At 38.8% G+C, this 16,850-nt stretch overlaps 1 protein-coding gene across 4 annotated transcripts in view; it reads left to right on the forward strand.

The window, feature by feature from the left end:
• pigg (phosphatidylinositol glycan anchor biosynthesis class G) overlaps nucleotides 1-16,850 on the forward strand; it is a 60,274-nt gene continuing 43,424 nt past the window's right edge. For 3 of the 4 annotated variants that reach the window (XM_046030676.1, XM_046030677.1, XM_046030678.1), the window contains exons 1-5: nucleotides 1-428; nucleotides 519-724; nucleotides 7,573-7,782; nucleotides 8,703-8,891; nucleotides 14,963-15,101. In XM_046030676.1, coding sequence (XP_045886632.1) covers nucleotides 275-428; nucleotides 519-724; nucleotides 7,573-7,782; nucleotides 8,703-8,891; nucleotides 14,963-15,101 — 898 coding nt within the window. In that variant the 5' untranslated portion in view covers nucleotides 1-274. Of the gene's footprint in view, nucleotides 429-518; nucleotides 725-7,572; nucleotides 7,783-8,702; nucleotides 8,892-14,962; nucleotides 15,102-16,850 lie in introns of those variants that run through there. The other variant, XM_046030679.1, reaches the window with a different exon arrangement.

Below are 16,850 nucleotides of genomic sequence, written 5' to 3' on the forward strand. Positions count from 1 at the left end.
TGCTATTAATGCGGAAATTACTATGAATGGCTACAGCAATACCGATATTTGCGTGTTTTTGTTGTTTTTTTAAGTGTTTAGATATATAATATAGAAGCAGTGTGTTATATACCAAGACACGTGGCTTTGTAATATGTTGTTTGACAACGCGTCCCTCTGAAATGGGATGTTATGTCGTTATAAACTGTGCAGGAAGCGTCATGTCGGTTGCTAGCTAGCCTTACTAACTTAACGTTAACTTACTCGTCCCTTAAAGTGTCCGTTAACCAGCAAAATGAAAGTACGCTCGTCTGTTTTCGCCTCGTTTATTTTAATACTTGAAGTGATTGGCGTTGCCCTCTTCCTGCGGGGATTTTTCCCTGTGCCTGTCAAGTCGTCTCTGTCATCCAAGAGCAAGCTGTCAGATCTGCCAGCGGAGCCGCTGACAGGTGAGTTCACAGCGCTCAGACTTACCTGCGTTTATATGCGAGTGTCTGTTGACTGTAATCTTTTCAAAACACAAAATATTTTAATTACAGGGAGCTCTCCCAACTCCTCTCGCCTCCCCCAACCCCTTTTTAAAAGGGTGGTTATAATGTTAGTGGACGCCCTGCGGGAGGACTTTGTGTTTGGACCCAATGGTCGCATGTATATGCCCTACACAAGACACCTGGTGGAAAGAGGCTCATCGCACAGCTTTGTGGCCAAGGCAAGACCTCCGACTGTCACCATGCCCAGGATCAAGGTAAGATGTCACTCAGGTATCATGATGTGGATATTCAAAGGAGTATTCACCCACCAAGTCTGTCCACTCTGTATCGTCCTGCTCAGGTCACGAGTCTGTTTGAATTCCTTGTTTTGGATTGGCTGGTAACTTGCAAATAACTTTGCTGTAGGTAGTGTATTATTCAGATTAGTCCAAATTATCAATATTTCACCAGTTCTCTCCAAAAATAAAACTAAAGCACTATGGAACTGTCATTTTTAGATTCATATCTTTAAATCGGACTTTCATGCAAAACTTAATTGATTTAACAAGAGATACACAGAAACAGCCTGAAGACTGTCACTAGAAGCTAAAGATGCAATTATTTAAAGGACGAGGCAGATGTTATTATACTTTTCTTATTGTCAACAAATCCCATAGAAAGACCAAGGCCAGCAATGTGTTTGTTCGTCTCTGAATACTTCCCCACTACCTCCCTGCCCTGTGTGTTTCTTTCAGCCCCAAGACTCTGTGCCTACTGAAGATGGAAAGGTTTAAAAACTGGTCACAAATAAATGGACAGTTTGAGTTTTTATAAGGAAAAGTAATTTTCTAAAACAACATAAATGTTAGTGGTCAGCCAAACTTTGATATGTACTATTTCCAGAATACTAGGTCCCTCCAGCTAAAGGTAATGCAGTCTAACACAACAGCGCTGCAGGAAAAACTAATATTCAGGTGTTGAAACAGTTTTAGAGAGGTGTTGGTTCAACTGAATAATCATTTTGGAGGCTGCAGTTTGTGATGCTGATGAAATGCATTGTGTTATATAACTGTCCATTTATATCAGTGAGGGTGTATTGGACCCCTAAATGAACAATTTGAAGTCAATCTTAGACTACACTGCTAATATTTAGTACTTAACTTCATTCACTCTACAATAGACTCACTGTGCTACTCAGTGCCTGGCTGCGAGACTAATTTCCCCTTAGAGATACTAAAGTGTAGGTAAAGTGATGTATTTTTTTTTTTTTATAAGTTTGATATCCTGAAGATTTATTAAATGCTTTTTTATGAATGATTTGCATCGGAAAGTAGTGCAAAAACATTTAATTAATTGCTTGAAAATTTTAATCAAAAACATTAGGTTGTTTGTGATACATAAGCACCACTCATTCACTGCTTCCATCCTCTCAAATGTAAGGATTTCCTGCATTTCTCTGTTTTTATGTCATTATGAGTTGAATATCTTTGAGTTTTGGACAGTTGGTCAGACAGCAGGAGTCATTTGAAGTTGTCTCCTTGGGCGCCGAGAAAAGTTGAAATTCCTTTATCATCAATATTTCATCCAGTCCATCACAAGAGGCGCAAGTGCTGGAGCCAGAAATACCCGAACAGTATTCCTATGAGCCCAGAATAATTAAAAGAAAAGTGTGAGGAACATTTTGAGATAGGTGCAAAGTTTTAAGCCTACACCTGCTTTTAGTGTTACAAGGCAGACTTTGAGAAGGGTGAAAACATGGGTGTGTTGTCACATTTGGATGAGGTGTCATGCTGATGAGAGTATTTTGGGAGTAGAGCCAGGAAGGGATTACAGTCACGTCATGTGCACCTTGCATGACAGTCGGTTGTGCTAACACAGTAAGATTATGGGAAGACTGGAAAAAAATCTGTGTTGTTGTCAATGCTACTGGAGAGATTTTGCAAAGGGGATGATTTTCTAGCAAAAAGAGCAGCTCGGCCTCCTCCATATGGCTGCTGGGCAGTGCTAAGGTGGTAGGAAGGCATCTAACTGAAGTTGTCAGGTGAAGCAGAATATTCAGCCTCGGTGTCAGAGGGCAGAATAAAAGACAGCATTCATGTTTAAGCAGTGGTGGGAGAAACGGGGATGTGCTGACAGCGTCAAGCTGTTGTCAAGATGGAAGGAGATTGGGACCAAAAACCTGCTGCTGTAGACAGCGAGGATGGTAAAGGGCCATGTGTTGGTTGCCAGTTTCAAAGATAGTGGACAGGGTGAGCTGTGAAGACGAGGAGAAACAGTACTTCAATAACATCGTGGAGCACAGTCTCACTCATAAAAGCCTTTCTGAAGCGCAATAACACGCAGAGTGATGAACGCAGTAGGGCTGCACAATGATTCAAAACATTATGGAAACCGCAATAAGACAAAGTGCAATATCCAAATCACAGAAGCTACAATTTTTTTATGAAGCTAAAATGTAAGGAAATATGTTTGTTTGGTACAGACCCCAACGAATGTCACGTCTTAGTGATTTTAATAGTTTTTTCAGTGAAAATGAAAATTATGATACAAAAATTATAATTTCCACTAATCAAAATAATCACAATATGATTTGTTTCGCATATTGTGTAGCCCTAGCGTTTTATTCATACCGAATGAAATTTGATTTAGTGATTGCTTGATGTAAAGAGAATTTCGACAAAGATAAAAAAAAAATGCTTCTTAAGTAAATTGGCCAGCCCAGCTTTTAGTTGATACTAAAATGAATAAAAGCTAGCAAATATCAAAATTTGTGAGTTTCCAACGAGGGTTTCAACTATTTCTCGATTAATCTGTTAGTTTTCTTTTTTTAATGAGCTAGCCTAATTGTTGGTCTACAAAATGTCAGAAAATCCAAAACCTAAAGATACTTTGTTTACTATGAAATAAGACAAAGAAAGGCAGCAAATGCTCACTTCTGGGAATCACTCCAAACACTCAAAAAACATAAAAAGTTGTCCAGTGTTCTGTTGCACAAGACGTAAAAGCTGAAATTAGGGAATGTTTGGTGTTTTTGCTGATTAAATGCCTGAGTCAATCTGAAACTAACCGTTTCAGCTCTATTTCATAAAATCAAAAACAACCTATTATAATATCCCGGAGCACAAGGAGGACCATTTAAGTGTTTTTTTTATTTAAGGAAGTGTCCAAAACACTTTATTATCAAATATGACAAAGAAAAGAAATAAATTCTCATTACTGAGTGCTGTAACCAGTGAATAGGTGAGAATTTTACTTGACTCAAATGACTAAATCGATAAATCCGCAAAAGTTAGAGTAGTCCTTTCTAATGTTGATTTTTTTGTTAATCAGAATTAAGCTTCTAGTTTTTGATGTAGTCTACATTAGCTCTTATTCTGTGGAGGTTTAAAAATATGTAATATTAACTGTTTTTTTTTTACACATATTGAGTGAAATTCAAAAGAAACAAGTTAACTGTAAGTGGCTGGAGGAACGTAAGCTTCAAGGAGTTGTTGAAGTTGGTTGTCAAGAAACGGAAACAGGTCAGCAATGATGTGGAGGAGGGATGACGGGATAAAGCTGAGTGTGATTGAGGTGGACTTGCGGGGAGACAGATGTTCCACCATAATCCAAGGGTTTAGAGAAGGACGCAGTAATGATGGAAGGAAAGGGCCTTAAGGCAGCTTGGTAAGACAGCTGTGGATGTGAATCTTCTCAAAAGATTTGTTGATGGTAAAAGATGTATGCAGAGGGAAATCGATGAGAGGAAATTCAAAATAAAATCTTTCTGATTTAGAAGCACAGGCATGAAGGGATTATGTTGCAGCAGAGGTGTACAGCACAGAACATGGACAAGGAGGAGTGGAGAAATTAAAAATGCCACGTCCTCAGCTGTCCAGAAACGTGTTAAGTTTGATTTGCAGGCTTGGTGAGAGCGTACAGGTACATCTATAAGCCCTGCGGAAGGGCCAGTTAATCACATTTAACAGGTTGGGCAGTTGTAGTAGAATTGAGGCACAGCACCATACGTTGTGGTTGTTAGCCCAATGTAGTGACTATACTTTCCAAACCTTTCCAAAATAAAATGCCGGGAGATTGGTAATACATTTTTGAAGAAGAGATTTATTTTTATGGGAATACAAATGGGAGCCTTCTGTAATGAAATAAACACAGCATAGGATCAGAACTCTGAAGCTACATGTTACTTTTCTGTACTAAACATACGGCTCGGTGTATCATTGACATGATTTAGACGCTGTTCCCATCTTCAACATTAGATGTAAAGTAAGTAAAGTTAAATAGTTCTTTCACACCATTGAGATTTTGTGAGACACCAGTAGGTGTCAGTGCAAACCAACTGCCTTTTCCTGCCCGCTATCACTGCATTGCACCCAATTAACTGGTATGACACATCCAACTAACCCAAATCATAATCTCTCAGTGGCACAGCCATTAATTTACAAACACATTAGACCTGACACTCCCTCCATTGGATCTAGTAAAGTTACAAGCTTCATGTGCATATACACCACGGGTGATTTTGAAGGATCATTCAGAAACACGGTTATGTTTTAGTATCTAGTTTCTTGTGTATGTATCATTTTTATTAAGGACCCGGCAGGAAACAGTTGTTATACCGGAAAATCTCCCCTTGAGTCTTCCCACTAAATTTAATGGTTCCAATTTACTTGGTCTTTTACAGCCATGACAGGAAAGAGAAGTTGGTTTTCTTCCCTAGCCCTGTATTCACATGTGGCCAGTTGAGCACTCTCAGACTGGCACAGCAGACAATGGACATTAAGTTCAGTTAATCATCATAACAGTAGCAGCAGCAGCAGCAATGCACTGTGGGTCCAATGTTTTACCTCCCCAGATATTATCTGGTAATAGGAGGAGAGGACTTAGGATATGCTCGCGTAAATGGTAGAAAAAAAGTCTTCCTTTCAGTAGTCAGCCGAAAGTAAATGAACAGGAAACTGAAAAATCTTTTGCCAGCCTCGAAGACACAAAGTCATAGCCTCTTCCGTCTGTTTTTTGGCACCTTCACACGTTTTCATCACTGTGCCACAGAGCGTCTGTTATTGTATTTGACATTTAAGCAGTGGCACACGCAAGCCTAGACACATACTGTGGATCAGTAATTAGCGTGTTGATGAGTCAGCGATTCGTTTGGACAGCATCTCAATGTGTTTTTTGGCATCTGGAGAAACTTCGAGATTTAGTCTTTTTAAACTGATCTTTTTCACAGAGCTGTCACATGTCACTATGTCACCGCAGATTTATCTCCATACGCCCCTGTGTTTATTATAACAGAACAGCAAAATGTTCTACCGTTTCAGGAAAAAGGCCTGTTTCCATTCAAACCACTGGTTTCATTTAGGGCTGCATGATATTGGAAAAAAATGACACTGCAATATTTTTATTTTTATTTATATATATATATATATATATATATATATATATTGCAATATGAAAAATACAGGAATTTTAACCAGATGAGACCAAGCTATCCTTTCTTGAGCTTTAATGCAGTAAATATATTTTCAACAAATGATAATAAAAAAAGAGCACCTATACAACAGCCCTGTGGGTGGTTTACAAAAGTTGCTTTTCTTTTTGCAACCAAATCCACTGTTTCAGTGTTTTTTTTCCTGTTCCTCACTTATTTTCAAGTTGTTGTCGACAACTAACGGGGGCAGAGCCTGCTTTAGTTGTTTGATAAACTGATTAAGAACAATATTTTGATTGGCGGTTCGCTGTGCATGCAGAGAGAGTTTGTCACTCACTAGCAACAAACTCTGTGTATTCAAGAACCCTTTAATCGGAGTAAATTATGTTAAAACACACAGACTTGTAGATTAGTCATGTAAAATAAGAATCATGTGAGCTTTCCTTTTCCATCAAGCAGCAAAAAAGTTCAGGTGCTTCAGTTAATTTGACTTGTTTGACATTGCATTGTTCTGCGATGTGACGATTGTGCAAGGGCACATTGCGATGACGATGCTCAAACGATATATTGTGCAGCCCTAGTTTCATCGGTCAGACTATCTCTATTAATAGCCTGGGGACCTCAGTGAAACTGAACAAGCAGGAGGACAAGACAGCTTTTGAAGCGGAACCATCCATCTCTCCCTGAAACGAGCATCTGCATTGTCAGGAGCAAAACAATCGCAAGGAAGGAAGTAGTAAATAATTGAGCTCAGGAGCAAAGCTCACAAGATGAGGCTCAAAATTTCAGCTTCACTTTCCAGCCAGAGCAATACCTGTAGATCAGTTGATGAAACTGAAAGGCTTCTGGTCCTATTCTGGCATCAAGTATGTTTACTCGTTTGTCATCGTTAAGTAGGAGACACAAACCTTTCAAACTGACAGAGGAGAACTTTGCTCCCATATCAAGACACAAAATGATAAAACATTATTGCCCTTGGTATATTGAAAGTGTTATAGGTTTGAAGCCTGCAACAGTATTTAAGGTTGTTTGTGGGGGGGTGAGGTCTTTAGTTTATTGCTGTTTGTCTCTTGCGTCTGTGAAGTAGCCACAGAGTTGGTATAGAACAGCTCTAGTTTGCTTGCAAAACTACAACTCCTACTCCTCTAACACCCGGGCCCTCACATAATGAAGGCTGGTCACCTCTGATTTCAACCTGGGGTTTTTGAGCGTCCCGGAGGATCTCAGGCTGTGCTCCAGGCAGCTGATTGGGAGTTTAAATAACAGCGTTTCCTGCCAGGATCTGCACTCTTATGTCTCCTTCAGTGCATAAAGACAAGGCCTTTGTAGTTTCCCCTCGACAATGCACCAAGCTCTCTCCTGACTGAAAATAGACTGTTTTCCTTGTCAGTCAAATGGAGGCCAGAGTTTTATATGATGAAATCAGCAGAAATTGTTCTTAATGATTATCAACATTCTACCTGATTCAGCTTTCGGTCTCCATTTGTGGCAACAGGATTGGTTTCATTTGGATTAATTTAATTTAGTTTGTTTGCACAAATGATTCATATATAAAAGCTTCTTTTTTACTGAACACTATACTGTAGCACACCTCTTTATTAGCTGGACTAACATGATGGAACTGTAAAGTTGTATAACACCATTAAAGGACAATTATTGTTCAAAGGACAATGACAGAAACGCATCCCTCCACAGGCTCTTACCACTGGCAGTATCCCAGGCTTCATTGATGTGGTAATGAACCTGAATTCTCCTGCACTGCTGGAAGACAACCTCATTTGGCAGGCCAAAACAGCAGGGAAGCGGATAGTCTTCTACGGAGATGACACCTGGGTGCGCCTCTTCCCCAAACACTTCATGGAGTACGATGGCACAACATCCTTCTTTGTGTCTGACTACACTGAGGTACGTGTGAGTCAAACAGCCAGGGTTTGGTATGAGACGTGTGTTATGTATTTTTTTGATAATATCAATTAAAGATGACAGCACCTATTGGCTGATATGATACAGGAATTTTATGATGAAACCTCATTTTCTATGTTAGCCGTGAGGTTGAAGTCTAGGCCTGCACTGTAGTTTTGCAGCATGAAGAGATTCTCTCTCTTGAACCTCAGGTGTTTCATACTGTAAATATGCCAAAGTTGCTTAAGGTACAAATCATTTGAATTGTCCTAGAAGTAATGTTTCTGTGTAAGAAAAAGGAAGGGAGGAAAACCTGTATAATTACATAATAAAAGCTAAAAGCTAAAATAATTTTTTACCTTATACAACAATTTAAGTTTTTCAAGATTGCTGCTGCTATATATTAAAGTACTTTAAACCCAAATACAGCAAAGACTGTACATATTGTAGAAATTATTTATTAAACCTTGGTTTATGTATCTCTTCGGTGCAATATGCTGTACACATATGTCTGGAAATGATCCAGTCACTGCATTATCTGCAAGTGATCTGTATTAAAAAGATGAAGGCAGCTGATCAACCAGGGAGGCTCGGAGATGAAATCACAAACAAAACTGCTCATCAATTAGCGCCATATGCCACAGCTACAAATGTACTGTGGGATTGTGTGCAAGCTGTTCTTGTTTATACTAGAATATGGCGATGCTGAGCCCTTTACCTGAAATGTGGGATGAAGGTAAATATCTGCCAGAACATATTTGCCTGATGATAATCAGACAATCATCAGACTTTGTCACAGCTTTGGGTAAAGCTCTATTTTGCTCTAGGGGGTGTTTTTGAATAATATCAACCTCAGTTGGTTATCAGTTGAGATCCTGTAGATCAGTAAATGTCTATCTTTTATGTGTCACATCTCCATCTAGGTTGACAACAATGTGACCCGTCACTTGGATAGCACCCTTAAGAGAGATGACTGGGACATTTTGATCCTCCACTACCTAGGCCTCGACCACATTGGTCATATCAGCGGACCCCACAGTTCCCTCATTCAGCCCAAACTGCTGGAGATGGATGACATCCTGAAGAAGATTCACAGTGCCCTTATTTCAAAGGTAATTTCTTGTCCTAATCTCTGTTTCTACATCGTGCTGCGTCTAAATGTTCTGTTGTTGTAGACTAGAGCTTCAGAATTCTGAAATTTGTTGCAGACTTTTATAAAAGTGTCAAAGACGTTCTTGCATCTAAGTGTTAAAGTGGGACTAATCAGTACTTTTATTTGAGCAATGGGTTAAATGTGTTTGTGTAACGTGAAAGGGATAGCTCATAGTGATGAATCAGAATCTGCAGTTCCACTCAGCTCTACAGTGCATTTTAGCCTCTTTCAACTCATTGTTTTGGTTTAACCTATCAACAGTTCACTGTTCTCATCTAGTCTCATTGTTCTCATTAACCTTGTTTCAAGAAGCAGGCTGCTGTTTTCAATAAGTGCTCTTATAAACTCACTGTACCCTAGCTGCCCAACACCATACAGACAAAGTTGGGACAACCAGCTGGAGAATATAGCGGAGCATTTAGCACCTAAAGAACCTCCCCTAAGGAGTGAAACCAAAGTAGAGCTAAAAGAAGAGTGAATATTGGCCTTGCATTGTCTGTCATTGACATTGCATGTCTGTTGGTAAGAAACACTTCAAATGAATGCTTACGCTGCTCTGTGTCTGCTTGACGTGTAAAAAGACCTTTGGATATTTTAATAATTGAATGATCATTTCATTCGAATCATTAAGTCCCCATTTCCAGCTTCTCAGTGAGCATTTGCTTGGTTTTGGGTTTTGGAGTGTTGGTCAGACAAAACAAGCAATTTCATGACAAATTATGACGGGCATTTTACACTATTTTCTGAAATTTAACATGTCATGAAAATGATGGCAAATTAATCTTTAATGAAAGGTATTGTTAGATGTAGCCCTATGTATTAACTTATTACGGCCATAATATGTCAAATAAATGGGTAAAGTTCAGATTGTTATGGACTTCTGCCCAAGTAGCCAAAAAGGTGGTTTCACTAACGTCCGGCTGCGGACTTTAGCACCTCTCACTAGTGATGTGCGGATCGATATTAAAGTGTCAATATTTCTGATACCAACGTTTCCTGCTCCAGTGGATCGATACTCATATAAAAGGATGGATATCTAAACTAAGAAATTTGGAGTGAGTGTGTGTTTTATCATAAGTATCTTACTGTCACCAGGTCTGTCTAACTATACTTGGTTGATAGGAACTACTTCTCCTTCCGCCTGTCAAAGTCATGCTTGCACTATGGCTCTGTGACGGAGCTTCTTGTGAAGTGAGCCGCAGCCGCCCTTTATCGCTTTTCCCGCGACTGAATACTGACTATGGCTGACTGTAAAAACAGTCAGGTCTGGCTGTATTTTAGCTGTGAAGGTAATAATGAGGATGTGTGTGCAAAGACAGTGAAATACTTTGGCAAATGAAATACCACAGGAATTAAGTGGTATTGCACATTGCTACCGCTCACGCCGCGCCCCTCGATCAAGCCACGCCCCTCGATCAAGCCACGTCCCCTCTGTAATGATTGGCTGTGGCCGCAGCATCTTTCTGTATGGTCTGTTCTGCACATGCGCATGCTTATTCCAGCCCAATTTGTACCATGCATGTATGTATGTCTGTGATGTGTGGACATTGTAGTTGACAGAAGCCCATGATTTAAAGAAAATTATTTAAAAAATTATTTATTATTTATTATTTACAACACATTAATATACAAATACACGGGCTTATAGCATTAGCTTAAAGACTGAAATTATAATTAAAGTTTCTTGCTCAATTTGTTCTTGTTTCCACAAGCAAAATTTTAAAGTGATTTGGTAAAGTATAATAAGGCAATGCAATATTAATTATTTTTTCATGTCAATAGTACTATTAACAAAAAAACTTCCATTAATACTACATAAACATTTATAAACTTAAACTCCGATCTTGAGATGCCTTTTCCACACCAGTGAAAGCTGGATATTAAAGGCTAGCAGTATCAGCAGTCCCATTGCATGTTGGCATAGTAAGCTGGCACATATAGAAAACCAAAGACAATAACACGACCAGCATGATTCTGTTCATTGAGGATATCCACAAATGTTGCATTTAAAATGAATAAAACAGAATAAAATACCACAATATAATAAAATAACATTTAAAAAAACACAGAACAATAAAAAATGTGGGTAAGGGTCTTAATAGAAACATAAAACTTTGGACTAACATTAATAAAATGCTTATTCTTAAGGATTATATGATTATTTAGATTAACAATGTTAAGATGAAATTTTTATTTAAAAGAAATTGTACTAATTTGTCCAATAACATCATAAGTTCAACTTTTGCTGCACTGAGCTGTGATTACTTACCTGCTGCTTCTGCTGCGCCATTACTTTACTTATCATCTACTTCTTCAAATCCCAACTTCTAGTCTGATGAACTTTGACCTACACGGAGACCTGCGCTCACGACATGCCCCTCGCTCACGCCACACTCCCTGAGCTACAGCCCGCAGCCGGACCCTTCTCAATGGTTTTGCAGAAACAGGGTTTAATTTCTGGAAAATCTTAAGGGCTACATCTGTTATTTACTCACTGTAAGGAGATTCGTGGTTTGGCTTCTAAATTTCAATTCCAGTTAATTAGACTGATTTGCTTTGTGTGGCTGGGCTGCTGCTTATTGAATTGTTGCTTGTCAACGTCTGTTCCTATCTATTAAAATTAATTAAACTCAACGTTACAATTCAATTTTGAATAGCAATTACTTTAGGGTTATAATATAGTGGTCAATGTCATAATTTAATAAATAAATTAAATATGCAAATTTGAAGTAATAATCAATAGTCAATATTTAAATGTGATGCTATCAGCAGATTTTTTTAGCATTATTAGTTTTTGGATGGTCATTTAATTACACAGGTAATTTGTACTGTTTCCAGCAGTTATTATATTATCTGATGGAGCAACCCCAGAGATTTAATAAACTGTTAAGCTTTTCTATTATCTTTAATTTTTTCTTTGATCAGTGTGCAGCTTTTGTGGCCTTGCTTTGTCTGTGCGGTCTTACAGCTGGGCATGCATATTGCTGTGTGTGTGTGTGTGTGTGTAGTTACTGGACATTGTCACTCTGTGATTCAGCTGTGCAGCTTCTATTTGGATTGTAAAGTCATGTCAACATGAGACTATAATCTCCCTCTTCTTTCTTTCTCATCCTTTTGCATCTCTGAAATGGCAGAGAGAGGACAGAAGCCAAGTGTACATATGCTTGTAAACTTTTCCTCATTGCAAAAGATACAGTGAAGGCTAGTTCAATGTTGAAATGAAAATGTTGATGCAACATTTCACCATATCGCCAAAGTTGTTAATTCTGTCTTGTTAAATCCTGTCTCCCCAGGCTCAAGGCGACATCTGTGTGTTGTGGGCAATGGCAGCCTCATACGCGCTCCCAGTGAGCTCTTTGAATGAAATGTGTTTGAAAGTCTCGCTTTAGTCATATTAGTGAAAGCTGTGGCTGTTCTTTTCTACGGCAGCAGTCTGACCTAAATATAGACACAGCCCAGTGGGGTCCCACAGATACCTTAGAAGCTTCTACAAAAACATCTATGTTTTCTCTGATGCGTGTGTGCTTTTAACATGTGGGGGGGTGTATGCGCAACATTTTTGGGTGTTTGACTGCACACGTGAGCTGTATGCAGTTTGCTGCTGTGTCCTTCAGGAATAAAGGGACCAGTGGCTCCTGCTGCAGCATAGTAAAGGAGCAGGGTAGCATGCAAATGACAGCCCTCAAAGTTTCCATTGTAATGTGATGCAAGTAGCCTATTTCAGCAAGCTCAGATTAGGGACAGAGCTCTACCTGCAGAGGGGACAGACCCAAGTCTCTCGTTTTAAAACATTGATTGGAATGCAGGACCTCCTGGTCCTATAGACCTCCAGCATACCTTTGTGTTAATGGAGATCGCATGGCCTCAGTATTCTCTTCTGGATATTTCAGATTTTATGGTTGGGCTGCTGCTTTTGCTGTTTGAAGTGCAAAACCTTTTAAACTTGACTTGCAAAGCAGCGTACAATCTGAACCATGTATTTCAAGAGGGATAAATTAAATTTTGCAAATGTTTAGACTGTTTATTCCCCATTTCATTTTTCTTCTTCTTTCTTATAATATTCTGTCCTGACAGAAGACTTGAATGTTGTCTTATTATTGCATTTTCTAGTCTGACACACTCCCACAGACCTACAATATCAGATGAGCTATTACCCCTTCATTGGCACCACCTCTCGAAATATGTTCTTATGAATGATTATATAATACTGTAACTGCTATTTAACACTGTTGATTATTTACAAGGGTTTATTGTTGTTTTCATACAATTAAAATGTCTTACTTTAAGATAACTATTTTAATAGCGTATAAATTTCTTTTAGTTTATTATTTTAACTTTTTCTTTATTACTTTTAGCAAACATTATCAAGTATTTATCCGTTACTTTTACCAGACTATTTGAACTGTTCATTCATTCATCTACTTCATCTACTACCTGTTACTTTTTGTTTAGTTTTTTAAGTAGTTGTCCATTACTATAACTCATTCAACTGTACTACTTTTAATAACTTTTAGTTATCTATTTGTGCTTCTCTGCTCACTAGTCTTCACACACACTGTCTGCAACACATGTGTTGTAACACTAATGGATCTAAAGATCAGCATCACACCAATTTGTAATCCTATTTTCCTCCTTAGTACGCATATGTGGATACATTGTTTTGGAAACTCATATTACAGATTTTTTTTTAGTTGAATTTAGTTGTGTTAATTATTTAAGCTTTCCAAGTACCCCCTGGAAACTGCAGGAGTGCCCCATAGCGTACAAGTGCCCCTGTTTGCGAATCACTGATTCACCAGATAGAATAGCACGATTGCAGAATAAAAATGAAAGCCATTCAGCTTGTTTTTTTCTGGCTTGCTCATGGAGAACGTGAGCTATCATCTGATTCAGAACAGTACCTTGTGTATTGGTTTAAAAAAAGGTTTCTTATGAAGTGTAAAAAAAAGCCTCCCAAAAGAAGCCCGCCGGTAAACTGACTTATCCTAAACAGAGACGCTCTGTGGTGTTTAGTACCCGTCTTGAGGTGTTTTTTTTGTGTCCCTTGTGTCCATTGCCATTTATAACAAGCATTCAAGAGGTAAAATCTAGGACAGAAGGTAGTCCTTTGCTCCTTCTTTGCTGAGTGCGAAACAAATATAATGAGTCAGCTGAGAGCACAATGGCACATTTTGGCTCCAACCTGCAGTGTTCACTCAATGCATTCATCTCGTTTTTATGTCACGCTCTAACAGTGTCAGAAAAGTATGGTCAATATAAAAACTTATGCCGACATTGGCCTTTTCTATGTGTCTGTTTGGGTGAAGTCATCCGAAATGAAACATTTTGTCCGACTCAGCCGTCAGCAATGAGTGCTTTTCTTGTCTTTCAGGCTGTCTATTAATCTCTGGTTGATAGGATACAATTTTTGGTGTTTAAAAACAAATGAAGTCTCTGATCTTTGGTTTTTTCCCCCACATGTGTGAATTGAAGAGTCTTTTGAGAGTATTGTAATGCGTGGTACGATTTGGCTTTTGTTTTGTTAGTATCTGTAGTCGTGTTTTTTAAGTCAGCCCCCACTGCTGTGACTCATAAGACGTCCTTGTTGAATTCATAGTCAATGGAAGGTTCTCGTGAGTCTACTTGAAAGGGAATCACTTACAGTTAGAAACCAAGCTTGATCAAAGTCTGTCATGCTGAACAAATGATTCATCCTGTGTTTGTTTGCTGCCTTTACTGTATTTTTTGTAGCCTGGAGATGAATCTGTGCCAGGAAGCGTTTGTCATGGCTTCTCAAAAGTAATAATTTAATACCTTCCTTTTCTGCTGCTAGAAAATGTCTCCAACATAATAACCTCAAAAATATCTGGTGAAACAATCTATTACCCCAGCAGCCATCATTTTATGCTATAGCTCTGTTTTCTAAACTGGATGGACTTTTTTCATTTGGTGCCAAGCTTGAATTATTCACATCTCAGAGCTTTGAGGTTTGCCCTGCCAGATCAGCACATAGACTGGGAGTCCATTAACCTTGGTGTTTACTTCTCTCAGGAGGCAGATGGATCCTTGCCCTACCTGCTGGTGCTGTGTGGCGACCACGGCATGTCAGAGACTGGCAGCCACGGAGGCTCCTCGGAGCCAGAAGTTAACACACCCCTGGTGCTCGTAAGTCCAACCTTCAAAAGAAAAGGTAAACTGTCATGTATTGTAGTGTTGCTTAAAGTGGCCGAGGGCAGCGGATTTGTCATTAAATGGAACAGATTCTGTTTGGCAGGGGCTAGTGAGCCCGTTACTGCTGCACCCTGCTAGCATACAGACCCATGACTTACGATAAGTGTACAAGTACACATGATGGGATTTTGGACCGTCTAGTTAAGGCAGTGTCTCTGTCCACTGGTCCATCCTGCTGAAGATCATGTGTTTTGTTCATGACTGAAAATGATGAATTAGTCAAAGTAAACTTGTAAATGGGATTTGTAGGGGATATATTTTCTTTCATGCTCACCCATAACTTAATTATAGTGTGAGGAACGGTGTCATCTCCAAAGAGTGCAAATAGAAACTCCTGAGCCGAACTTTTGATAAATGTGGACGTGTGTGCAAGTGTGATCGTGATAATTGCCTCTTTCTCAGCCAAGTCTATTTTTGAGATCTTTTTTTTTGCATAGACTTTTTTTATTTATAGACCATTCATGTTAATTAATCAGTTCAGTTGAGTTGTTGCTACAGGGTCCATGGTTTGCTAGCACTCTGTGCCTCCTGTGGTGCCAACAGCTTTATTGATTTGCCTACCAGTAGGACTTTTAAAATTGTACTGATCACAGAAGGAAAGAAAATACCAAATTCTGTGTTCTCTTCAGTGAAATACGTGCAGAGCCAGTTGAATTACTTAATTAATAAGGTTGTTTTCTCTGTTCATTAACATAGAAGTTAAAAGAGACTAACACTGTTTCTTTGTAAAGTTTTTCTTTTTTAGTAGCACTTTAGAGCTGTCTTCACTAAGTATATAAATAAAGGTAACAGACATAGATCACAAACACAAAACAGCTCTTGAAAAGGGGGACTGTGTGGTGTGATATGATCACATTGATTGATAGCGACCAAACAACCCACAGTCCATCATCAGATTCTAATTCAAATGGCTAAATCCCAATTGGTGCATGTAAGTACATGACATCACCTTTTGTCGAACTGAGTGCTGCCTACTTTAAACCAATGAGAAGAGAACAAATACAGACATCTCTAATGTGAAAGAACCTAAACTATGTCCGTGGAGGATCCCATGGCTCATAATAGGAAGCTGGTTGAGAAAATAAGTTTTCAGAGCAACACAAGGTGTTATTTTGTCCAGTTTTGTTGTCGTGGGGGTTTATATTCAGCCATCTGTGTGTGGAGACACGCTTGTGTAAACACCTTAACATGAGAACAACAAAACGCATACCAATTGACTTCATCCTTATGCCAAATGTTCTTATAAAGAGGAAATTCTGATTCTAAAGCACTTAATAAACAGGAAGGGAAAAATTAAGAGTTGAATTTATTGTACCTTGAGTCCTTTGCAACCTAAATGCTATTAAGAACGTACTGACTATTAATAACACCTAGACGTACACTATGTTGAAATGGAAATGTTTTCTGTTTAATGCATCAGTTTTCGCAATCAGTGGCCTCGTATGGTTATTTTTAACATAGTGTGAATGGCGGGTCATTAGTAGAAAGCGCAATTGCCTGTTGTTTTTCATTAGAACATGCTGCACTGGATCGAGTTCATTACTGGCTCAGTACCTGAGCTTCACTTTTTAATCTGAATGCATCATTGTGAAAACGGCCCTCTTGGCGGAACATTTAGTCGACATTGCTGGGAGGATGCCACTTTAATAAGACAGTGTAGGTGTAAGAAGCCATACAGTCATTGTTTACCTCAGTATGTATCTGTGCT

The sequence above is a fragment of the Micropterus dolomieu genome, linkage group LG19 (genome assembly GCF_021292245.1).
Source record: "Micropterus dolomieu isolate WLL.071019.BEF.003 ecotype Adirondacks linkage group LG19, ASM2129224v1, whole genome shotgun sequence".
NCBI classification, from domain to species: Eukaryota; Metazoa; Chordata; class Actinopteri; order Centrarchiformes; family Centrarchidae; genus Micropterus; species Micropterus dolomieu.